The following is a 25,228-nucleotide window of genomic DNA, read 5'->3' on the forward strand; positions in this document are numbered from 1 at the left end:
AGTATGTTTTTCCCTCCTTAATTAACCAGTAGAGAGAGTTTAACACCCATTATGAAGGATAATGTTGGTCCTCTGAATGAAGGCTAATGTCATCAATGCTGAGCTACAGTGTCTTTGGATGGTTTTGAGAACAAGGATAACCATATATTAGAACGGGGGATCGCCTTGGTGGAGATATGATATTGGCTAGATGAGTGTCATGATCCATGCTTATGTTTCAGAGTGAACAGGATCATACTTGGATGCTTAAATCTCATTCAGGTGAAAAGGAAACCAGAGTCAAGCTTTGTGTTCGGAATTAGGTCAACGAAAATTGAGTTCAATTTTTTTGAATAAATAAGAGAGAATTTGAGAATTCTGTAGGCATCGACCATTTTTTCTTTTTCACCCATCCTTCTACATTTCCTTCTGAAAAGTAAATAAATGTGAAGAATTGCATTTACTCATCAGCTTCAAGGCCCGGTACATACTCCAAACTGACGTCAAAAACTACAGGGCTGTTCGGGGCTACTCGTGGCCTTCCTGGTGCTGAATTAAGACCTTTAGGGAATGCTAGCTGCCAAGATTAGAGCACAAGAGTATCACAGAATTAGATTTAGATGCCTTGGAAGGTGCAATGTCCTATATATCAGAATTTTGAGAGATTTTTCTTCAGAGACTAAACTACTTTACTAGCTAGCATTCTGACTCAAATTTGCTAATTACAAGAGGAGTAATATATTTGTAGCAACTAAAAAAATTACAATTTTATTTTATTATTTTCTTCTTCTTTTTGCGCACAATATCTGATCCTTGATTCAAATCATTCTGGTCAGAACACTTACAGAGCCAGGTATATATAGCCGGCGCTTTCCTCCAACTTTCATGCTCAATATCCCTTCATCAAGTCCTTTGATCACCTATTTTGGCCAAAGAAACAATTAATAAGAGGGTCAATATCCCTTCATCAAGTCCTCTGATCACCTTCTTTAGACAAATGAGACAATTAATAGGAGGATCATTCGAAAGCTAAATACATTGCAGCGAGGTGGACCATATATATGAAGATGATATAGGTAATATAACAGATTGCAAGGTGACATTTTCCCTCAAGGACTTGCTATTTTACAACTTAAGTGAGCAGGCGACATGTCTATAGCAGGATTGTTCCAGTTATAAAGATTCAGGCTTCCTTGAATTTGGGTGCATAATTTATAGTTTTGTAATATGGAACAGGCAATGAGGTTTCACTTGAACAAATCAAGTTGAACAAGGGGGGGAATTAATAGTCTTTGACCACTTACAGGCATTAAGAGTTTATATTAGCAGCAGGATTTATGATAGTTTTGCTAATTTAATTGCAATGCGGCGACATGATTTGGAGAAGTAATATCATCCTAAAATAGTTTTATTGACTTCATCTAATGACCCAAAATCCCATTATTAATCTGAAAAACAAGTATTAGTTAATAAGGAAGAAAAAGAAGAGAACTGATGTAAACATTATCTGCAAAAGAAATTTCAGGCAATCAGCTCTTGGAAAGCCCAACATATCAACAAACAGGGATTTCACTGTATATAGGCTTGAAATAACATCATATATATATAAAAATATAAACCAAAAGTTGCTAAACATGGAGTTTAAAAATTTTAGAAAACATGAAATGGTAGACTACCTGACCGGAACCAATGCGGAAAATATATGGTTGGCCTTTCTCCAGGGAGCTGGAAGACAATATAATATACAGTGAGAAATGGATTGAATGATAGCATAACCAGACATCATATTAACTATTTACGCATTTTCTCAGATAAAATATAACTACTTCTGCATTTCTAAGATGGGAGTTGTATCATCCATATCTTTTTATTTGAGGAAAGTTAATTCATATCTTATTAAATTAGTCGGCAGAACATATGGATTTAGTTAAGTATAGCATGAATCAGTTTTTAAAAACGTATTTGCAAGACAAGATATACAGACACCTCTCTTTCAAAAATGACAAAAAACATAACTAATATATCATGTCATCCCCAAAGCACTATCAAGCTTACAGGTTCAAGTTTATCACCTGTCGAATATTTGTCCAGATTGTACCATGGCAACGTAGTTTGCAGCAACCTATATGATAAAGATTGGATTGGGAAAGGTTAGAATTTGCTAAGAAATCTAAAGAGGAAACTCTGAAAACATGACAAGATGCTCGCAAAAATTTAGGAAACCACTGCCAGCCAGTTTTTTTGCTGATTATTGTCCATTTCTCACACATGAACTGCATGCCTACATGTTTTTCCAGTTTCCAGTTTTGGTAACATTCTTATGGCAATATCCAGCTTTTGATTAAGTAGGGACTTTAGTCACGCCGGTAAACATTCCACATATCAGTTCTTAATCCATTTCCAAAAGCAAAAAATACAAAATATCTAGAAAGAAGGTAGATTTACTAAGGATTTTAACAGAGCCACAATCAGTTCTCATTGCACAAGTGGGCGTTCACATGCAAAAATATGCAAAAAGAACCATGTCTCAATTGTCTGAGGTGTAAAAGAAAGTACCTGAAAACCAACAGGTGGACTTGGACCTTTGCCAATTTTAATATCCTTGTACTGCAAACCAGATTCTGTAGTTACCATAGGTACCTGAATGGAGAGAAGAAAAGAATGTATAACCATCACCTATTTTTAAATTTTCCGAAGAAAAAAGTCTATGCGATATATTTGAGGTTTAATGCTTAAACTTCAGTAGTGATATCTAAATTTAAGACCAAAAATGATGTAATTTTAAAATATTATATGGTCATTTTAGAAAGAAAATAAATTTCACCTAAATTGCCAGTCCATAGACATAAAGGATATATAAGCTGAAGCTAAACAGTGAGATCCATTGTCATCTTTAGAGCATCAGTTATTATTACTCAAAATAATTTCACTAAACAAGAGACTAATAAGCCATATCAATCCTCTGGTACAGTTTGGGGATGCAATACAGTTATAATAGAACAAAAGGAAACTAGTATAGCCATCTAGCCCTATCCCAACTATTTGAGTCAGTTTTGTGGCTCTTGATTTGCCAAGCATGCATATTTAAGGCCACCAACAATGTAGTTTCAAGCTTTTCTATATCTCTCTTGTAATCTCTACCCCTGTTACTTCAGGTCTTTTTCTCCTTCTCATACATCCTTCAGTGCAAATGAAAGTTCCTCTCTTGCTAGAGCCCCCTTAGAATTCATTTTATGTTCCCATATATCATCCTAATTGATTCTCTATCACTTTGTATTAATTCGACCTACTCCTCTAACTCCTGTAATATACTCATGTTTTATTATATCTTTCCTAGTTAAAAATTGTCAATTCTGATCTTGAACCTGGATGAAAACGGCGGGGGATTATGTTAGGTTGACAGCCAGTTCCTAAATGCAAGTGGAAACCATAAAATGGAATGAAAGAAACTCGAGTAAGCCAAAAATAGTATCTATTATAACTATAAGCATTCTATATATGAAATGATGACCATGCAAGGCATGCAATAATATTCCAACTTATGTCAATGAAAAAAATCCTTGTTCATTTTAAGTCGTGAAAGAAATGATTTCTTTTTTGAAAAAAAATAATTTATTTGACAATGAATGCCAACTTTAAGAGCCAATACCTTCAGATAAAATACATTTTTAACATAATGCCCTTTTGCTTTATTGTCACCATAAATCAGGGGTAATTTAAGAGTCAAACAAGGTCGATCTCACTAGAGGCCTCTTGTGACAGACTTTCACTGCAGATGGTTTTCTGCGAACTCATTAAGGATCCAAGCATATCCTAAATAAGCAAGCAAATGCCCACCAGCAATCCTTATTGCATCTACATGAGGTTAAAAATATGACAATAAAAGAGAATTTCATGAAATGCAATTAGTTATCAAAAAATCTGTGTAAAAAAGTGTGTGCAAGGATATCAATTGCGGTAATAATGGATGCCCAGGGAAATGCAATCTCACCATACATTTTCAAGCTCCTTTTCACAAACATCATCACATAATCTGGGCTTTTGCTCTGGCGGCAAGCCAGCTCCATTGGATTTGGTGGTAGCTAAACCGAAGGCAGACATCACCAAAACCAATCCAATTGCACTCCTCCGACTAATTAGATCGGCATCCTCTCTGCAATTTCTCATCCTGACAGCTTTATATCCAGGCTCTGAAGCCAAGCAGCAGATTTCAAAACTTGGGATCTTGTGTTTGGATATCATATAATGATTGCACCATGCTCTCTTGGCAAAGCTTTGAGCTACACACACACACACATAGCTTATTTTAAGAAGAAAATCACCCAAGGATAAAACAATGACGCATGAATTTTATCAAGAAAAAGAAAGAAAACACTCATCTAAGTACTGGTGAATCCAAACATTATGATGCTCTAAGAATTTCTGTGTGGATTAACAGCGCAGAAATCTTTAAATTTCTCCTCCCCATTTTTATTCTCTGCTGCAGGCATTTTTTCAGAATCGATTAAGAATTATTCGAAGATGATGAAGTTCGTATTTAATAAAAACAAATGCATTTTTATTCTCCTCTGTTTTTTTTTTTTTTTTTGCAAAACTTCCGCCTTCATTTGCAAGAAAAAATAACCTATAGCAATTAACATATTACCGCATAATGGTTGTAGTAGAAAGCAGAAAACAAGGTAGAATAACAGGAAACTAAAGAAGAATCCATGACCAACAAGACAAGCTTTTGCGAAAGAAAATACTAAGAAATCCCATATTAAAAAAAAAAATCAGTTGCCCTTTAAGAAAACAAAGATAAAGAAACAAACGCATTATCATAAAAAAAAAGAGTTTTTAAGAAACAAAAATACATTTTTCAATGAAAAAGAGCTTTGATATGGTGGCCCTCCATGAAATTAATGTGATACTCTAAGATGCCAAATGTTAACACATACGAATGCCCACACCGAGAGAGAGAGAGAGAGAGGAGGGGTCACCTGAGGGGAGAAGAAGGGCCGAGAAAGAGGCCATGGCTGCGATGGACAAGGCGTGGATAAAGCAGCGATGATCATAATCTATACGTGGAGAGTCGACAGCAAGGCGGACACAGCCCATAAGTGGACTTGCGATCTGAGCCACTCGTTTATGGTGTGTATATATATATATATATATATAACCTAAATCAATCACTAGGCAGTAAATCAATTAACAATATAAATTTAGAAAATCAATGGTTAACTTTTTATGGTATGCACTGCAGTAAATCAATTAAGGATATAATTTTAAAAAATCAATGGCTAACCTTATATGGTATACATTGCAGTAAATCAATTAACGATATAAATTTAAGAAATCAATGGCTAACCTTATATGGTATACATTGCAGTAAATCAATTAACGATGTAAATTTAAGAAATCAATGGCTAACCTTATATGGTATACATTGCAGTAAATCAATTAACGATGTAAATTTAGGAAAGTCGACACAATTTAGTAAATCAATGACTACCGCACATGGAAAGGTCTAGCACAACCTGTCGTCCTATATAAGCAGCTCAATCTCTCCCTCTCCTCCGCCTCCCTTCTCCCTTCTCTTTTCTCCCTTCTCCCTTCTCCCTTCTCCCTTCTCCCTTCTCTTCCTTGCTCTCTTCTTCCTTTTGCTCCCCTTCTTTTCACCAGAACATACATATAAATATAATATGGTGAGGACGAGGAAGCCGAGCATGGGACGTCAGAAGATCGAGATCAAGAGAATCGAGAGCGAGGAGGCCCGCCAGGTGTGCTTCTCGAAGCGCCGCGCCGGGCTCTTCAAGAAGGCCAACGAGCTCTCCATCCTATGCGGCGCCGAGATAGGTGTCATTGTCTTCTCCCCCGCCGGCAGGCCTTTTTCTTTCGGCCACCCCTCCGTCGACTCCATCATCGACCGCTTCCTCTCCGGCAGCCCCTCCCCTCCGACTCTGCCGTCCGCTGACCACCGCATGCCGCTGGCGCAGGAGATGATGGTCGTCCGCGAGCTCAACCGCCAGTACACGGAGCTCGCGGCCTTGCTGGAGACCGAGAGGAGGAAGAAGGCGGCGCTCGAGGAGGCCGTGAGGATGAAGCAGGCGGGGGAGGCCGCCTTGTGGGGCGCGAACATCGAAGTGCTCGGCGTGGGGGAGCTCGAGAGGCTGCATCAGTCCTTGGAGAGGCTGTGGAGGGACGTGGCGAGGTGCGCCGACCAGCTCGTCATCGAGGCCGCGCATGCTCGGAGCTCCGGCATCGCAGCGGCGAGTAGTACTGCTCTTCCTCCTCCTTCTGGTGTCCATCTAGGCTTTGGTCGTGGATTGGAGGAGGGGAGCATGGCGCTTCCTCCTCCCGCTACTGCCTTTGGTTATGGTCGTGGATTGGAGGGAGGGAGCATGGCGCTTCCTCCTCCCGCTACTGCCTTTGGTTATGGCCGTGGGCTCTTTTAGAGGAGCACGAGTCGTCTACGTCCAACTAATTAATGACAGAAACGGCCCTGGTAGCGGTCCTGCTTCTGTTGACTGGTCTTGCAGCCACTTGAGATTTGAGAAGAATAATGCAATGGTGTCGGGAACGATCTCATCAATTTTGTGTTTTAGTTACGGCGAAGATTCGTAAGACTTAATATTGATTGCATGCTCTTGTTGATCCATATCAAATTGTACCACGTTGTGGTAAAACAGTTCTAGGTAAAGAAGCAGCGAGATCATGGTTGCTAACAATTAATATTTACAGCTTCCGACCTAATACAAAAGGAAGGCCATTGGTAATTAAGGATCAATTGCATCTTATGGATTTACCAATTATGCGGTATAATATAATAAAAAAAGAAAAATGCCTAGAAATAAAAAGAAAGAGAAGGAAGTTTATTAGTCGAATTGGAAGCTATTTCGTAGTTAATATTTTTTTTTGTTTTTCTTTTTTTGCCACAAAGACAACTGGGTATCGCATATCCTTCGTGCTTGAGTTCCTTAAGGATAGCAATATAATCTTACATTCCCAAATGCTGTTGATCGAGTATTACAAGAACTAGAGTGCCAACAATATTTGGTCTCGAGTTGGATCTAAATCTTAGTTAGGTTTTTTTCTTTATTCTTCTTGTCAAGCCACCAAATGTGTGCTTTTTTAAAAAGAAAAATTAAACCTTAGGTAGAAGCATAGCCTAACCTTACTTAGGTCAAGCATACAAAACTTCCGCACAAGAAATTCAATTCAAGTAATAACAAAGAGAGATAGAGAAGTAAAAAATGTGCAACAATTTTAGGTAGAGATAGTAATTTATGGCTCGACCCGTCAACCGGACCCGCGAACGAGCTGCTTTAAGTAGTTTTGGGTTTGACATAAACAAATTTAGGTCATAAATGGGCCAATCCATCTAAACCTATTTATTAAATGCATTAGGTTCAGATTTAAACCTTTAACTCGTTTTGACCTATTTAATAATTGGATCAAGTTATGACCCAGCTCGTTTAACCTGCTTAACGTATTTGAAATATGCTTAACCTATTTAACCCGACTCGCTTAACCTATTTAACCTATTTAAATTCATTTAACCCGTTTAGCTAATTAAATAAATGAGCTTTGTTAGTTGGATCAGTTTATCTATTTAATTAATAAGTCAGAGTCAGATTTAAAATTTTGACATGTTTATTAAGTACGTCAGGTTTGGATTGATAAATTTTTGACTCAATCTACTTAACCTATTCTACTTTATTGCATTTTTCTAAATTCCTTGATTTTCTCCGCTCTTCTTTTTTCCCCTCCTTTTTTGAGAATTAACTCTTCATCTTATTGCTTTCCATTCTATATCTTCCTTATTTCAATTTAAAATCCCAAGTTTCAAGCTCAATAAAAACTAATTACAAACTTAATCTCAAGAACTTGTTTATAAATGCAAAACTCAGATAAATAGGAAAATATTTCATAGAAACTATAGCGTATCATTGAAACTATTTTAATTTAATTCCAGACACTTAGATTAATCATAATTTAGATTTATCATATTAACTTTTTTTTTTGAATGTTGACGTGAATAACTAAATTGACTACAAATTCAAAATTCAAACTTTAAACCAATACAATAATTCAAATTGCTTACATTTTAATAGAATTATGCTTATTTTTATAGAAATTCTTATTTTGTTCTGACGTTACATGGGCCACACTTAAGGCACAACGATAAAAAAAAACAAAAAAAAAAGCCCTGCTCACGGCTAGTAATTTTGGACGCATGCTTTCCATTGGACTGAAATGTGCGGGCCTGAATTTGCCGGAACTTTCTAGTTTATTTATGAATCTGAAAAATCGGAGATGATTCGCATTTGGTAAACAAGGAAGAGAATCTCCCCATCTTTTTTAGATCTCATTATTGCCCTTTTGATCTTCAATTATTCTTAATTTGTGTAAACAAAATTCTGTCTGGGGGCTCTCCGGATCTCCTCCGAACTGCAAGCTCACCACCCTCGCCCGCCTCTGATCTTATCCGTTTCCTCCCGATCTTTTCTGCGAAACTGAATCTTCGCATCTCCTCCTCTTTAGTAGAGCAGAGCTCTCTCTTCGAAGATCCATCAAGTGGCAGCGATGGAGATGGCCTTGCAGCCACCGAAGCCTCTCTTTTGTCGGATGACGCTTTTTGGACGGACACGATTCGAAATCCGGCCGGCTACGGAAGTGAGTCTCTTTCTCTCGCGGATGCTCTCTCTCTCTTCTTTTTTTCCTCAACTTTTTGGCTTGCAGCTTCGCTCGTGGCTTTCCGATGGGCGAGCTTGCAGCCTTTCGGGACTTTTGAGTGTGTTTTAACTGCTACGAACTTTCTGAAACTTGTCTGCTTTGCAAACTTATGGCAGGCACTTGACTTTTTTTTTTTTCCTTCTCCTGTTGCTGTTGTTGTTTTTGTTTTTGTGGATCCATGTCATTTAGTAGAGAATTCGAATAGATTTTCTGAGTGTTCTGCGTTGCCTATAAGTCAGTCTAGGTTCTAACATTGGTTTTTTGCTTATTAAATCAGTCCAGAAGTGTAACGTTGTATCGAAAAATTCTGGAATCACATACTGGTAGAATGGATGAGTTGTCTTGGGTTTTTTGTGCTGTATAATTATACTGAGTGACTAGTATTGGAGGCTTTATTGACTGGAATTTTTGTTAATTGTCAACTTCCGTTTTCTTCTTTTTCCTATTTGCCTGCAGTCTTTGCTATGGTGCAAAGAATTCAAAAGAGTCATGGCTCCTATTGCAGCAAGCTCAGGTTAGTATGATGATGTGCTTTTTAATCTTAAAGATTTCATTCTCTATGTTTCATGTTCTATTTCTTTGAATTGCATTCTACAGAGTATTCAAGGAGGCGCCCAAGAAGAAGCTCGATTCCCCGGACGAAAGGTTCTCCTCCTAGAGGGTTTGCACCTAGACCGCAAGTTGGAACAGGCATCCAGAAGAAAGATCAAAGTGATGTTGAGGCAAAAGAAGAATCTGAAAACACTAGCTCGAGTAAATATTCACTTTCAAGCAGTGAATTCAATGAAAGAAAGGTTGCTGGAGAAGAACAAACAACCGAACTTGATGCAGGAGGCATCCCGGGCAGTGCCGTGAAAAGGAGAGCGGACATACTCGAGGAAGTGGAGGAAGAGAGTTATGGGGAAGATGATAAAGATCAAAAAACCTGTACACGAATGCCTTCTGCAGCTGCTGATAATTATGAAACTGATGGGCAGAGAGCTGAGGATGAGGGAGATCGGGTAGGTTTAAGAAAACAGCATCTATCAGTTCTTTACAGTGAAAAAGAAATTAAAGAACAAGAGGTGACTGGCGTGACTGATGAAGTAGGGAGACAGATGCTAGAGCGTCTTGCTGAAGGGAACTTTTCAAGTGGGAACAAGGTATTTGTTGTTCCAGAAGTGGTGAAGTCTGATGAAGTTATTGAAATATTCTTTAATCGAAGCTTATCAGCTTTGATGAATGAACCGGATGTTTTGATTAAGGGTGCATTCAATGGTTGGAGGTGGAAATTTTTTACTGAAAAGATGCACAAAACTGATCTTCGAGGGGATTGGTGGTCTTGCCAACTATATGTACCTAAGGAGGCATATAAAATAGATTTTGTGTTTTTCAACAGTGCCAACATCTATGAGAATAACGATTCAAAAGATTTTTCTTTACTTGTGGAAGGTGAAATGGATGAATTAGCATTTGAAGATATCTTGCTGGAAGTGAAACGAAGGGAACTTGAAAAACTTGCTGCAGAAGAAGCTGAACGGGAAAGACAGGATGAAGAGCAGCGCCGAAGGGAGGCAGAGAAGGCTGCAAATGAAGCAGACAAAGCACAGGCAAAGGTGGAGGTACAGAAAAAGCGGGAAGCTCTTCATCGGGTAATGAAATTGGCAAAGCCTGTTGACGACGTCTGGCACATAGAGCCTAGTGTATTCAAGGGCGGGGACATGGTGAGATTATATTATAATAGAAGCTCTTGCCCACTTGCTCATGCTACGGAAATCTGGATTCATGGTGGTCATAATAATTGGATTCATGGATTGTCTATAGCTGAAAGGCTTCTTCGATCTGATAAAAAGGACGGTGATTGGTGGTATGCAGAAGGCACGTATGAGTATAAGCTTATTTTTTTACTTGGTCTATGCTTCACATCTATGTTATACGTATAATTAGTGCATGATGTATATAGCATTTGACGGACACCTTCACATGCGGTTCCATACTTAACATTAATTGTGAAAGATGTCATCAACTCATGCTATGCTGTTGGAAGTGAGGATCAAGATGTCTATAACTTAGGAAAACTAGAACCTTTATCTGAGGAATTAGGCATGACTTCTGAAAATGACTTGGTCATAAAATCAAAGGCCTACCGCTTGCTAGTTTGTCATGCATATGAAATTTAATGTGAATATTGAAGGTTGAGATGAGGTTAAAGGAAAACAAATTCATAAGAGGTTTCCTTTGGCATCTCTTACTCAAAAAGTAATTTCATATGTGTACTTACAGTGTATAAACATATTTTAAACAAATAAGTATAATTTTGGCTAATTTATGGAATTATTGTATTATAAATTATCATGGACTTTTATGCTTATTGATGCATGTATGATTGCCTGTAGTTTTTGCACAACTATGCGTTTACATTGACAACATAAGTTCTCAAAAATCTTGGTAAATTATAATAAGTGGAAGTACATCTATGTTCACTCATTAACAACTTATTTTAGGTGTTGTACACATAGTAAAATTGCTCCTAGCATTGCCTCATTTACTATACTTACATCAGAGTATTGTGATGGGCTTGGACCATCATTATTAAGGGAACAACCAGGTTTTTCACATAGGGGGAGGGGAATCGACTCTTAATTAAGGTAAGTATGTGAATTGTAATTTTATGTGCTAAGATTTACATTAAAATACTAATGAACTAAGTAATTATTATCAATTGATATATTGCAAATAAATTTCTCTAGTTACAAGGACAAACAAGAATAACTTATCATTCATGTGGAACTTCTAAGCATAAAAAAACTTCCATCTTTGTAACCTGATAAACTTGTGACGGATATGCGAATTGTAAATACTACACTAGTTTGGGCGTATCAGTGACTATTGGACTCGATGGCTTCCTCAACATTATAAAAAAAATGATATGCTAAATGTACTAAGATTTCTAGTTGAGCACACAAGTATTGCTCTTCTAAGTTGAGTTGGCTCGGGAAAGGAAATTTGGAAAGGAGGTCAACTAAGATTCTCTAGTTAGGTTCAGGCTAGATACTTTCTCAGGATATTGCTGAAATCCTGCGTCTTTCTCTTTGACATTCAGAGTGAAGAATTATCCCAGATCTGCATTAAGGTATTGACGGCAATTCTCAAATATCATAGAATAGAATGCGATATGATGAGATAGAATGCAATAGAAATGAAGATAGACCCAATTGTACCATGTAATCCTTTAAAAGGTGTTCTGAGTGAGTTATTTCAGCTCCACAGTTTCTTTCCCTTGAATAAAAATTCAAAAAATTAATAAAGTATAGCACTAAATTCAGTTATTTGTTGCGAACAAGTATTTAGTTCATCGTAATAAAAAAAAAAACCTTCATTACCTAAGATAAAGAGTTTTCACCCACCCATGCTACGAGTCTGTGGTCGAGCGCAATATGAGATCCCTCTTCGATAGACCAACCCATCGGCAACCAAACGTTATATGAATTTTCATATTTCTGCATGGTCACTATGTTATCATTTCATGCTTCTATATGGTCATAATATACATCCTAGAAGCTGTAACAAAGAAAGTAAACTATTTCTTTGAGATAACAAATAAATAACTATGCGCATAAACAATCTATCAGATTTCAAGATGGCATCTGTACTGAAGAAGAAAAGGGGGGAAAAGAAAACTCATGGAGAGGACCTTACCTCACACTTGTAAGTCGACCCCCCCTGTTTTTTCATTGATGATTCCAAACAAAAAAATCATGGAGAAAGATATATGTCTACCCTGCCATCACATCTCTTTCTTTCAGCCATGAATAAGAGGTAGCATAACTTGTGAGCTCTTCTTTCTCTAAAATTTACGCATCTAATATTATGTCTTATTTACTATGAGATCATGGAGTATTGGTGGCAACAATAGGAGATAACACCTTCATATCATGTAATAAGGCTTTGAGAAGTTTGCCAGCCTTCTAGTTGGGTCCATGTTAAACTATATTAATGGGCTTAAAGGGAAGTGGCTCATGGAAACTTTGGGGGGTCATGCCCTATGTCCCCCTTCCCTGCTTCCAACCTTTATTTCCATCAATTTAGGTACCACAAGACCTATGAGTAATGCATGCATGTGATTTATTATCAGGCTAGTAGCCTATATTTATATATTGTAGCTCAAAGTTTGTGCATTTTAACCAATGAATGCCTGAAAGTGGGATGGCAAGGCACATGCTTCTTTATGCTAGATTGTTTACCCTTGTAATATCTTGGGAAGGTATAACTTAATCAACTGTTGCGATCTGTCTACAATCATTTCTGTGTATCTATTTAATTAACATTATTTTGCAGTATTTGAAGTCAAAACTTAATATACTCTACTTTTAGTGCTATTAGGTCAATAGTTTGAAAGCAAATAGTTTGTCACTCCACATCTCTCCACATGCTTGGTATAAAACCTTCTTTTCATTTTGCTTCTTGACTAATCCTAATATTATCTTATATGTAGTAATTTCTAATTTATTCCTTTTATGCAGTTGCTGTACCCGACCATGCACTTGTTCTTGATTGGGTTTTTGCCAATGGACCACCACAAAAGGCAAACATCTATGATAACAACAATTCCCAAGATTTTCATGCTACAGTCCCAAATTGCATGCTTGAAGATCTGTTCTGGGTTGAAGAAGAACATAGAATCTACAGAAAGCTTCAGGAAGAAAGAAAATTAAAAGAGGAGGCTGTTCGGAAAAAGGTCAATCTTAACCATGGTTATAGCATGATCATATTTCTTCTGAAAGGATATTACCCTATTATTTCTTCCGTTTCCTTATTTAATATGATAAATTGTAAATATAACTGAAGAAAAATTTTTGAGTAATATTGTTATTTTGTTTCTCATAGGCTGAGAAAACTGCACGCCTGAAAGCTGAAACAAAGGAAAGAACAATGAAAATGTTTTTGCTGTCCCAAAAACATATAGTTTATACTGAGCCACTTGATGTAAGAGCTGGAAGCATGGTCACAGTCTTTTATAATCCCTCCAACACTGTTTTAAGTGGGAAGCCTGAAGTTTGGTTTAGATGCTCATTTAACCGTTGGACTCACCATAATGGCCCCTTACCTCCACAGAAAATGGTGCATGCGCATAATGGTTCACATGTCAAAGTGACTGGTGAGAATGGCATCTAGTTACAAACGCTTTTTCTATCACTTATTCATTTATGCTATATTTCTATATTTGTCATATTTCTAGATTCCTTATATCTATGTCCCTTATGACTGCCATTTTCCATGCAACATTGGTTGTGGTCTTGTAATTAATATAGTTAGTACTAGAGGATAACGTCAAGTTCAATAATATTTTATAATTTTGTATCTCTTGGGGCAAAGTCAGCATTTAGCCTTGTATCCCTTAGGAGAAAAGGCCAGTTAACTTAAGATCCATTTGTATGTTTTCTTTTCTTTTTTCTTTTTTTTTTCTTGGGATAGGACAGTTTATATTTGTACCTGCTATTATACTGCAGACTTCTTGGCTTGGGTATCTAACTCTGCATGTCTTCTCTTGGCATGTGTATAATGATACTTCTATCTTTAACAACTACACCACTCTTAGGACCAATTAATGTGAAATAGATAGAGTTCCTTCTTTCTAAGACTAATGTCCATAAGTTACCCACTATTAAAAAATTCAAATTTTAAACTATCAAATTTTGGATTATTACAAGGAAAAAATAGGAAGCTTGGTATTACCAAACTTAACTGACAAACTTTTCTCCAAGCATACAAGTTTAGTTGCGTGAAAGGCAATTCCAATTGCTCATTCTGTATTTATGTTAACAGTTCAGCCTATATCAAGGATTGAATTCAATAATTTATCATGGAAGCACATGATTTTACAGGTTCATCCTTTAATAAGATTATCGCCCATTCCTCCTACATTTTCTGTATTGACTCTGATTCCTCCTTCAACAAGACTATTGATCTTCACTAAAACCAATTGATTTTGAAGCCCTTCATGACATGGAGCAAAAACGTCTATTCTATTTGAAGTAACTTTGGAAAATCCAAACATAGAGCCTTTAGTCTGTGATTTGTGCAAGCAGTTTAATAACTTGCAAAAAATTTGCATATCTTCATTTTTCTTTCTTTGTTTTTATTTTTCATTAATTGTTTGAGAACAAGATATTGATTAAACACTCAGCGGAGTTGCTGGAATATGTTAAAAACAAAACTACAATTCTAACGTGCTTGTCTCGTATAATATACTGATATAGTTTTGAATTATTTTTGTAATTAGGTTATAATGAAGTATATATTTTGACTAAATTTTCCCTTTTACATGTGTATTTGCATGTAGACTATGAAAAAAATTACTACATATATACATATGTACTTACATGCATACATACATATGCGTGTGTGCATATCTCCATTTCCAATATCTTATGTTAAAGGAATGACATGACATTTTTTCTGCTGTTGCAGTTAAGGTTCCTCTTGATGCATACATGATGGACTTTGTTTTCTCAGAGAGGGAAGATGGTGGAATTTATGACAACAAAAATGGAATGGACTACCATATTCCTGTTTCTGGAGGAATCTTGAAGGAGCCTGCAACACACATTGTACATATTGCTGTTGAAATGGCACCTATTGCAAAGGTATGTTTTATTGCTTATCTTCTTTCTAGAACAGCATCAGCCAACCTGGTGTGCTTTTTGCCTCTCCAGTTGTACACTGGTGTTCTCTCAATTTGCAGACAGTATCGAGAGAACTTGATTTGCTGATATTTGCTGGTGAGTGTGAATAAAAATATGGGGAATTAACCTACAACACCCTGGATGAAATTCATGAATGGGTTTTTGAAAGCTAAATAAAGTTAGGAAGATGACCCTCAAGATAGTGATTGGCGGAAAAACAAAAAGCTATTTTTAGTAAATGGCAAAGTTCACTAGTCTGTGATAATATAATTGCATGATGATGATGAGAACATGATGTTTGGTCTACTTTTGCCTCAGTTTCCATGTCCATCCAATTTCATTGTATCAAATATTACTTCCTGCTCCACAAGCATGCTGGGAGGAAAGAGATCAGGGTCAGCTAAAATAAGCTGAGTTCTGAAGTCACCATTAATAAATTCTATTCTTCATATGATGTGGCATGGGCCATCCATGGCTGCCAAGTGGCAATAAGAGCATGAAGTTGGTCATCTTGGCACCTGGAATAAATTTCTTATGCCTCTATGCCATTCTGTTGGGTAAAGCTTTAAGCTAAGTTTCTCAGTATGCTTCTCTATCTAATCTTCCTTCTAAGGTTTAGTATGACAGACATAGCTGCAGAGGTAGGGACTTTCCTAGGTGGAAAGGGAACGATATCCTTAGAACCTTTATCTATCCTTATTTTTAGCTGCATCGAAGTTCTGTTATCATCATCATCTGAGTTGCATGCCTTGTGAATTTTTAGAATCTCAGAACCATACTGTTAGAATTTTAAAGAATTTTCTCTCAGTTTCTACTTGATCTGCTTGATTTTAATAGTTTGATGCATTACAGGGAACTATCACATTATTACTTTCACTAAATTGATTTTGTAACCCAAAAAATATTTTCTGTTGGAAACTTAAAAATATACTGTTTAATTAGTTATCTGTGATAGATGTAAGCCAGGCATATCACTTTACTTTGATGAGTAACTGATCCTTTTATGGTTTACCTTGCCATTTCTAACTTTTGCAGGTGGGAGGTCTTGGCGATGTCGTTACAAGTCTTTCTCGTGCTGTTCAAGATTTAGGCCATAATGTTGATATTATTCTTCCAAAGTATGACTGCATGAATCTAAGCAATGTAAGACTCTTTCACACTACTCTTTAATCTGGCCTATTTTTTTCACAGTTTTTTTTTAATCACATAATGCTTGTTCATGAGGTTCAAACCACTGCCCAGAAGTACTTACATTTATGATATGCTGGGCTTTTTAAGCCTGTGCTTCTGTTCATTGTGTTGGTTGAAACTGAACTGAGCACATGCCTCTATTCTGCCACTTGTTATTACAAGGGTATCTTGTGGCGTTCAAGATTTTGCCCGTAATACCAATATCATTTTTCTTTGCATGAATTAAGTTTCACAGCTATTTCTTTAATAACTCTATCTGGGCACATGTAACCCTCAGTACACAAACAGTTCTTACATTGTATTAATTTGTAGTAGTTATGTTTGTAAATGATATTATACATTATGTCTTTTTTGCATGTAGCAAATATGACTTTGGGAACAAAAAAAAGAAAAAAAGAGATGAATGTAGGCTCTTGTTTCCTTCCACTTTTTCTGTTCCTTTGGAATATTACTTTGATCTAATAATGACAACGATGTTAAATGAGTTTATTGTAAACCTTGCAAACTGCATTATGTTTTCTGGATGCTAGTTAGCTAACTGTTTATTTTTTCTGACAATGTGCTAACTGTGACCTTATCTTGTATAATTTTGTCGTCTGTGGTGTTCGCTTTTTGACATTTCTCTCAACTCAAGGCTAGCACCTCTGAAATAAAAAGGATGTTTAAGTGCCTATGATTAAACTGCTAATGCTAAGAATTCACAAGTAGGACCTGAGAATATAGATCTAGTAAGATCCTAGGATTCATAACAAACAGTAAGCTTTCTGTCCAGAAAGTTTGTGGGTAAACTAGCACCAGGGATTAAAGTATAAAGCAAAAGATGGTTAGGTAGAATATTTGATGTTTCTAGGGATTAGCTAATATGATTAATGGGTTAGGGTTTGGTTTGTGTCATTAAGAAAGGATCTTTTATATTTTTAAGTAGATTGATGCATAGTTTTTTCAGAAATTTGAAGAGAGAAAAAGGTATGGAGTGGAAACAGGGGTTACGGTCTGTTCTTTTGAGTTTTGACTACTTTACTAGAATCTCTATAAGAGGATCGGAATCTGCTTATCATCAGATTTGCAGCGATGAAGATGGAGGACATAGAATACTGATGAAAAAAAAGGAGACAGTAGGAAAAGAAGAAAGATTGGTTGATCCGGGCATCTCTCTATGTCCTTCGAGGATCTATTAAGTACTAGCATATGTGAAATTCATGCGACTCCCAAAGAAAGCTATGTATAGTAATTTGGCTCTATCATGTCTGGCCCTTGTACTTCTTCCAGTTTCTTTGTGTAATTGACAGAGAAGAGATATGAAATGAAGCTGTTCCTCATGGGAGTAGTTGCTCTTGTCACATGTATCTCAAAATAAGAAATGAAGAAGTCCGGTATAATCCCAAAACTCTGCTGATGTCATGGAAAATGATAAACAAATTGTCTTTACTAAAAACATTTTCAAAGCAAAGACCTGGATTCATGTTGCATTGTAGTTTTGCAGCTGGCTGCAGTAGTTCACTTCTACCGTGCAGAACTCGCCCTTAAGTTTGAGAACGCACACCTTGTCTTCTTGACAAATCGAAGCTACTGTGAGGATGACTGGGAGACTAGGCAATGGCTTCATTTGTATCAGCTTATTTCGCCCATCTCTTTTCTGCTATGGTTTGTTTGCCCATTAGTTGTACCATATTCTTGGGGGCTTGATCAACTTCTGAGCTTTCCTTTTGTCATTCTGATCTCATTTTGCATGTCTTCTTGCTAGATTTTGATAGTCATGTCGAGTTGGCAGACTTGATGCAAAGTTGAAATGCATTGACAATGTGGTTTGATCAGAATCCATGATTTGACATCTTATGGCTGTGACGGGTGGGGGCAATGCTATTAGGACATATCTGTTGATTTTGTGCAGAATGTTAATGAAAGTTTTTGGTAGAATATAATGTTGATAAGATTCTGAAATACTCTTGTTGTCCGTGAGTTGCCAATAATCAATAGTGGATGGTGAGGTGCTGTCTTTTTGTGATTGAAGCTGGTAAGGCACTGATCTATATCAAGTAGTTATTTGAACTCGTTGCTTGTTGATTTATAGCTTATGTGTTAATTAAAGATGTGAGCTCAAATCATATTTTGACAAGAGACATGGAGAACATCTGAATTATGATTGCCTTATGGTTAGTTAAGGGAATCAAACTTGCAATGGTCTAGCATCTTTTGTTTCCATGTTCATTCCATGGTATCTCAAGAGCTTGATCATGAAAGAAGTTTGGCTTTGTATCATGGATTCCCGTACAACCATATACTGATCGTGTGGGATGTACTATATTGTACCGGATGGGAACCGGTATGAAACTCAAATTCGGATCGGTACATGCCTCGTACTATTTTGTACCATCCTATATTGAGGTGTACCAAGATAAAAAGTGAGAAAAATGGTTGGAGGGCCGTTTTGGTACAGATGCATACCGTACCATATCGACTCATACCGTACCTAACCGGAAAGGTACCGTTATGATACCCAGTATCGAAATGGCGGACCTTGCTTTGTATATATGAAATTATAAATTTGATCATCACATAAAAAAGCACGAGTGATATCAAACAAAACATCTTGTGTTACTTAGACACTTCGTCTAGCTTAAGGTTTCAATGTTCGACTTGTATCTTGATTGATATGCGTTAGACTCTTACATAGTTAGATACTTATAAAATTTTTTATTTGCGGCTTTTAGAGATCGTTAAAGAGTTTTATGAGTTTGACCCACCATACTAGAAGTGTACTTTAGTTTTTTTAGATGCCCAAGGGTGCCAAATTAAATTAAATGTATAAAATGTCATTAGATACTTATAAAATTCTTTATTTGCGGCTTTTAGAGATCGTTAAAGAGTTTTATGAGTTTGACCCACAATACTAGAAGTGTACTTTAGTTTTTTTTCGATGCCTAAGGGTGCAAAATTAAATTAAATGTATAAAATGTCGCAATGTTTGACCCTTCGTATCTCTCTTTTCACTCATTCCTTTATTTTCCTCTATTTCACACTCTCAACACCAAGGTTCATTGTATTGGTGCTGGTTGTTGTACTGATACCTTATCGGTATGGTATGGTACATTCGTTATAATGCAATATGCACATATCGACGCAGTAGTTACTCATGCTCAACTATGAAATTGCCTAGAATCAGGCAGTATGGGCCTGTATAACTTGGATTCAGTTGGTATAGGTCGGTTTTGCTTGGTTCGGACTGGTTTCGCTTATATATTGAATTGAATCTTGGTACTATATCGGTACCTTACTGGTAAGTGTGCTTGGTACAGGGCCATACAGGCCAGTCCAGCAAGCCTTGCTCCACACTAATATCCTTTGTGTGCTTGCTGATTTACTACATTAAATTTCGGCATATAAACTTTTTAAGTTACATTTACAACTCCACACCAAAACCCTTCTAATGCTATTATACATTCATATTAGGATTTTTAATACCACTGCAGACTCTGACCCACAGGGCAAGGTCAGCTGAACTCTTGATTGCCCATACTTCTTAATTCTAGCATTTTTTTTTTTTTTTACTTTAAAACAAGGTTCGCCAACTCGGTACCGGACCCCGTACCGGTGCCATATTAGCATGGTATCAGTACAGTATGATATATAATTTTTTTTGACGTACCGAGAGTCGGTATGCCACCGGTACCAATATCGATATAGTACGGTATGCCGGGTGCCGTCCGATTTGGTACGGTACGACATACTATGCTTTGGAATAAGACAAATAACAATAAGGTTATGCCCAAACCTCGCTTTTCCTCTTTGAGGCCCAACTCTATATATGCAGGTCATTACAATTTGTTTTCCATCATTTTGTCATCAAGTGAACACTTGATGTAGGACCTAGATTGATTTAAGAAGAGAAATGAGTTTTCAACGAGGTTTGGAGTCCTGGTCATGGTGTTGGTATTTTTGGAGGATTGGGTTGCTATGGTACTGGTATAGTATTGTATTGACAATTTGGATATGCTAATGTCATAATATGCACAGAGGCACTATTTTTTTTGTAATTTCTCTTTTTTTCTTTCTTTTGATGCTTTTTATGGTTCCTTTGGGTTTATTTTTGTTTTGGTCATAAATTAGGTTTAGGTGATTTTTTTCTTTTTTTGATTTTTTAAATATCAAATATTGTTTTTCCCGTTGTTTTCCCTCTCTTTCTTCCTTTCCTTTTCTCCTCTTCTGTTTCAAATGCCAACAACTAAAGAAGGGGACTAGAAGCCTATTTTGTGGATCTCCATTTGTATTAGTCTATACTCGATGGTTCAGTCCATGTCATGCTTGGTATTGATTGGTAGAAACCAAGACCAACCGGGACATCTTGGTAGGAGGGAATTAAGGTCCTCGGTGCATCTCAGGACCCGGTTAGTGACCAGTCCGATCTATTGACTAGAATTAAACCCTTGGTTTTGAATAATGGCCTCTAAATCTCAGACTCTTTCTACATAGGTAGGTAATGACTGATGATTTCTCTTTCCAAAGAGACTATAAGTCTCTATAGTATAAAGCTTGGATATTTTATTTTATGGGGTGACTCTAGGTTCAATATTTTGCTAATGCTACGTGGTTGTCCTTGCCTGAATAAAACCTAAAATCTCAGGTTCTCAGCTTCAGGTTCAAAGTGGAGCTCCTTGGCTATCTGGGAGGTTCTGGTCCTATAAACAAACCTATAACCTTATCATGTTAAATTATGCTACAGGGCTTGTTCATATGCAAAACCTGATAATCCGAAAGATATAGTATATACTATCTATTGTATATAATTTATAATCTGTCTCTCTCTTAACTCCGTCCAAACTGCCCAGCTAACACCTGATAACTACCCATTATCCAATGAATATGAGTTCCACTATCAAGTATGATTTAGGCTTGTGAATCAGGTTTACTTGTGCATGGATGGTTTAGTTTTGCACTACAATTAGAGCTGACCCAAAACTAACCTGTTGTCCGTACTAATTTCTTGTGTTTTATGTTAGTAAGAGGGTTCATTCCTTGGCCAGTTGTGGATGCCATTCATTGGAATTTATTCTAGCATGCATCTTAAACACTTATGCATTGGCATGCATCTTGAAGTTATCGTACACAATGCCAATGCGAAACTTATGGCTTTTGCAGTCAGCTGAAACACAATTTTTGCTGATCAGCTAGGCAAACCCGCTTCCTTTCTGAGGCAGGATTAAAGCTCTATTTTGAATTGCATCTTTATTAATTTAGAAGTCTGATTTGAGGTACAGGTTAGAGAAGTCTTAAGTCAATAGGATTGTTATGGAGCAGTTTTTGTCTTCTTTCTCTATGGTGTTCTATGGGAATCCAACATTAATTTTCAGGAAGTTTTGGATTATATTGTGCGGTAAAAGGGTTTTAGCTTGGCAAGACTTTAAGAGTACGAATGTGGTCTACTAAAATTCTATGATTCACTGAATTTTCTTCCTTGTCAGACTTCTGTATACAGTTTTAACAGAATTGCTGTTTCCTTTTCTCGTTGGAGAAGAATATTATGTCCTCAGATGCTGACAGTACTACATAATTATATATTTGTCTCTCTCTCTCTCTTTCACACTTCTCTCTCTTCTCTCTCTCATTGTAATAAAACAGTGTGTGCTATTTATATGAGTTGCTGATTTGCTTCTGGTTCCCTCAGTTCCATCAACAATAAGGGTTCCTTGTGACTATCAAGTTTGTACCTGGTATATGGTTTTGGAGTGTGCTCGTTGGAGAACAAATAATAGCTTGTGTTTCTTTACCACCACAATAGGCTTCAGATTGCAAGCTCATTCCTGTAACTTTCATGTGTATACATTGTTTATAATGGAAATTTTCCTACTTAACTACCTTTGTTGCAATGTAGGTGAAGGACTTCCATTTTCATCAAAGCTTTGGCTGGGGTGGAACAGAAGTAAAAGTTTGGTTTGGAAAAGTTGAAGGCCTCTCTGTTTACTTTCTAGAGCCTCACAATGGGTAATGTAGTAATTTAATTTTAGTCTTACATCATAGAATTGTTACTTTCTGTTGGTCATCTTTTAATTTTTCCAAAATATATGCTTTGTAAGATAATTAAAAACATCATTCCTTTTCACTTGCAACAGTCCATTAGAATCTGCTGTTTCAGCATGTTGTTACCTATAGATCCTATGTTCTATTCATTTGGCTATCTTATACATTTTCCAAAATATGAACATTTTAATAAAACGCATTTTTTCTCCTGTTTTCTCTAGCAGCTATATTAGATTGATGGTTACGCAGGTTGTCACCTGTAGATCCTTTGTCTTGTTCACCTCATATTCTCTAATTGACAGATTGATGGTTAAGCATGTTGTACTGGGCATAACGTACCGGTCCGGTACTGGTGGCATATTGATACTCAGTACGTCAGGCATACCGCGTACCGCACCGTACCGACACTATGATAGTGTGGCATTGGTATGGGTTAGGTACCGGAACGGCGAACCTTGGTTTAGAGTCTAGACTGAATCCTCTCTTCTAAATTGTAACTAAGGCATCTTCCTTTTTAATCAACTAGTATGGCAATCTTTTGCCTTCTTTTTCATGGTAGTAGAAAATTATTGTTAGTTGTTTAATTTCATGATTACTAGTAGGCATTGACCTTTAACCATAAACTAGCCATTCTAGATTTTGTTAGTCTGATTGTAATATCTTGTCAAGTCATGCATTCATAAATATATGCTTCAAATTAACTAAAGACATCACCATATCAAAATAAATCGAGCTTGTATTAGAAGATGAAACTTGCGCCAGTTATTTGAGGTAAGATTTATTTATTTATTTATTTTTAAATTTTGTTCTTGTATTTGTGTTTAATCTAGATGTTCATGTAAGTTATACCACCAATTGCGTTAATCAACTTCAAAATTTGCATGGGCCCCAAGAGATGTCTGGTGCGGGACCTACAGCACCTGTCAAGCTGTGCAAGTTGGTGTTTTTCACCTACACAGACATAAGTCTTGGTGATAGGCTAGATCTCAGGCACAATAAGCTTTTTGTACAATATTATAATTATTTTCTTAGGTTCTTGATTCAAGGATATTCATCTTGTCAACATGAGCATGTATGCAATTTTGTCTTTCACATTTACACTTTGAGAGGTATGATATTTGCAATCATATTGATGGAATGATACAAAACCTTCTACTGTTTGACACCTATAAACTTTTGGGTGCCGCTTTGATTTCTGAGTTTATCAAGAACTATGTTATCATTTCGTTGAGCCAAAATCTGGTCTTCAAATTGTCCCATTTGTGGACAGTAGGTGAAATATGGACCTGTCTTCTTAGATTTATTGGTTGTCTAATAGGGTGTGCGAATATCATTTGCTATTCCACAGTGAGGTTAAGCTCAGGACGTTCACTGTTAGCTTGATTCACAAATATAATGTTTTGCACCTTTCTTTAAATGAAACAAAAATGTTTAAATACAAGCATATAAATGCATGTTGGAATAACAGACTCTAAAAAGGTACACTTGTTGAAACTTTACAAAATATTGTTAGTCTTGAAAAGTAAATGCAGGCTGCCTCTACATGGGAAAATGAGTGGGATTGGGTTAGGCTTGCTGTGGGCTCCAAAGAGGCTTAAAATTAGGAGACCTATTCATTCTGTTTGCTGCTTTAGCACTGCTATTCAAACATGGGGTTTACAATGGTTTCAGCGAGAAACATGTCGTTGCCTGATTCAAATATGGTAAAGTCCAACTCATAGGACTTATTCTGGTTTCTGTTCTTTGCCGACGGTCTATCTTTGGGCAGAAATGAGAGTGTTAAGATGTGTAATAAAACTATAAAGGATGGATTGCGAAATGAGTATATTAGGGGAGTTGTAGGAGTTGCACAAAAGGACAAAGTGATGGAAAAATTATTGAGGAGGCTCCATAAGGAGATATACTTCAGTTTGTCTTGAAGCTTGTAGAGAAAGGAGAGGAAGACATAAGATAACATGGATGGAGGTTGTGAGGAAGGATATGGAGAATCTTGAAATTACATCAGAAATACTTGGTGAATGAGAATCCATAAGGTCAATCCTCATAGTTGGTAAAAGGCTGGATTGTTGTGTTTATGGTTATTTCGGTTCGATTTAGTTTTCTGAAGGAAAATCTGATGCTCCCTTTCACTTGCTCTTTCTTTTCCATCTTTGCTTCTTTATTTTTTCCTTCATTTTCCTCCAGTTGCACCTATCTTCTAAATCTGTTCATCTGCATAATGAAACGATTTTGTTCAATTGATCTGCTTATTCTATTGCTTAACAGCCAAAAAAAATGCAAGGATAAAGAAGTATAGTGCTGATCAGTCGAATCTGTTCTTTCTTCTTCCTTCTCTTGTCCTGTCTTAATTTTCCTTTCTGTTGCAGTAAAGTCAGTGCTGCAGCTTTTATTTTAGAACTTGAATAACCTTCAGAGACTCATTAAGCACCTGTTAAGATATTAGATCTAGCATTAGAAGCTATTAATAAAAATTCCATTACAATCCTTGGTAATTGAAACCATAGTGATCTCTAAGGTCTTAACCAGTTCTTTTCCCGTGCCTTAAATTCTAGTTATAATATCTAAAGCAGAGATATTGGGATGGCAATTGCAAAAGTCCGCTAAAGCCCTCAGTTTATTAGAATATCAAAAGCTTGTACAAGGGCCAAAATCCCCTAGAAGGC

General features: G+C 36.7%; 3 protein-coding genes across 7 annotated transcripts in view; 2 read left to right on the forward strand and 1 right to left on the reverse strand.

Annotated features, from left to right (window-relative positions):
- Positions 1–263: 263 nt before the first annotated feature.
- Positions 264–5,073, reverse strand: LOC103706031 (peptidyl-prolyl cis-trans isomerase FKBP16-3, chloroplastic). Of its 3 annotated transcripts, none has more exons than XM_008789969.3 (7): positions 4,959–5,073; positions 3,976–4,259; positions 2,536–2,619; positions 2,052–2,101; positions 1,656–1,704; positions 825–899; positions 264–556 (listed from the first exon to the last, which is right to left on the reverse strand). In XM_008789969.3, the coding sequence occupies exons 1-7, from the start codon at positions 4,990–4,992 to the stop codon at positions 440–442; spliced, it is 693 nt and encodes a 230-aa protein (XP_008788191.2). In that variant the 5' UTR covers positions 4,993–5,073; the 3' UTR covers positions 264–439. The 3 variants fall into 3 exon arrangements, with proteins under 3 accessions (XP_008788191.2, XP_026660047.1, XP_026660046.1); XM_026804246.2 differs by having other exon boundaries at positions 3,976–4,456; positions 4,959–5,011; XM_026804245.2 differs by having other exon boundaries at positions 3,976–4,459; positions 4,959–5,003.
- A 506-nt stretch (positions 5,074–5,579) lies between these two features.
- On the forward strand, positions 5,580–6,773 carry LOC103706114 (agamous-like MADS-box protein AGL62). Its single transcript, XM_008790120.3, has one exon. It carries the CDS (start codon positions 5,661–5,663, stop codon positions 6,411–6,413), a length of 753 nt encoding a protein of 250 aa, XP_008788342.2. The 5' UTR covers positions 5,580–5,660; the 3' UTR covers positions 6,414–6,773.
- Positions 6,774–8,243: 1,470 nt separating this feature from the next.
- Positions 8,244–25,228, forward strand: part of LOC103706113 (starch synthase 3, chloroplastic/amyloplastic) — a 36,831-nt gene continuing 19,846 nt past the window's right edge. The window contains exons 1-8 of one of the 3 annotated variants that reach the window (XM_039114463.1): positions 8,244–8,634; positions 9,151–9,208; positions 9,292–10,551; positions 13,197–13,411; positions 13,561–13,831; positions 15,145–15,320; positions 16,395–16,502; positions 22,420–22,529. In XM_039114463.1, coding sequence (XP_038970391.1) covers positions 8,545–8,634; positions 9,151–9,208; positions 9,292–10,551; positions 13,197–13,411; positions 13,561–13,831; positions 15,145–15,320; positions 16,395–16,502; positions 22,420–22,529 — 2,288 coding nt within the window. In that variant the 5' untranslated portion in view covers positions 8,244–8,544. The remainder of the gene's footprint in view (positions 8,635–9,150; positions 9,209–9,291; positions 10,552–13,196; positions 13,412–13,560; positions 13,832–15,144; positions 15,321–16,394; positions 16,503–22,419; positions 22,530–25,228) is intronic. The other 2 variants (XM_039114457.1, XM_039114453.1) reach the window with 2 other exon arrangements.

The sequence above is a fragment of the Phoenix dactylifera genome, chromosome 1, assembly GCF_009389715.1.
Source record: "Phoenix dactylifera cultivar Barhee BC4 chromosome 1, palm_55x_up_171113_PBpolish2nd_filt_p, whole genome shotgun sequence".
Taxonomy (NCBI): domain Eukaryota; kingdom Viridiplantae; phylum Streptophyta; class Magnoliopsida; order Arecales; family Arecaceae; genus Phoenix; species Phoenix dactylifera.

What these genes read in the sequence shown, in the direction of transcription:
- LOC103706031 (XM_008789969.3), bottom strand. Translation starts at nt 4,992, where the DNA reads ATGGCCTCTTTCTCGGCCCTTCTTCTCCCCTCAG. An exon ending in GTCCACCTGTTGGTTTTCAG is followed by an intron (nt 2,102 to 2,535) that starts GTACTTTCTTTT and finishes TTTATCATATAG; the next exon opens with GTTGCTGCAAACTACGTTGC. An exon ending in TCTGGACAAATATTCGACAG is followed by an intron (nt 1,705 to 2,051) that starts GTGATAAACTTG and finishes ATTGTCTTCCAG; the next exon opens with CTCCCTGGAGAAAGGCCAAC.
- LOC103706114 (XM_008790120.3), top strand. Translation starts at nt 5,661, where the DNA reads ATGGTGAGGACGAGGAAGCCGAGCATGGGACGTCAGAAGATCGAGATC.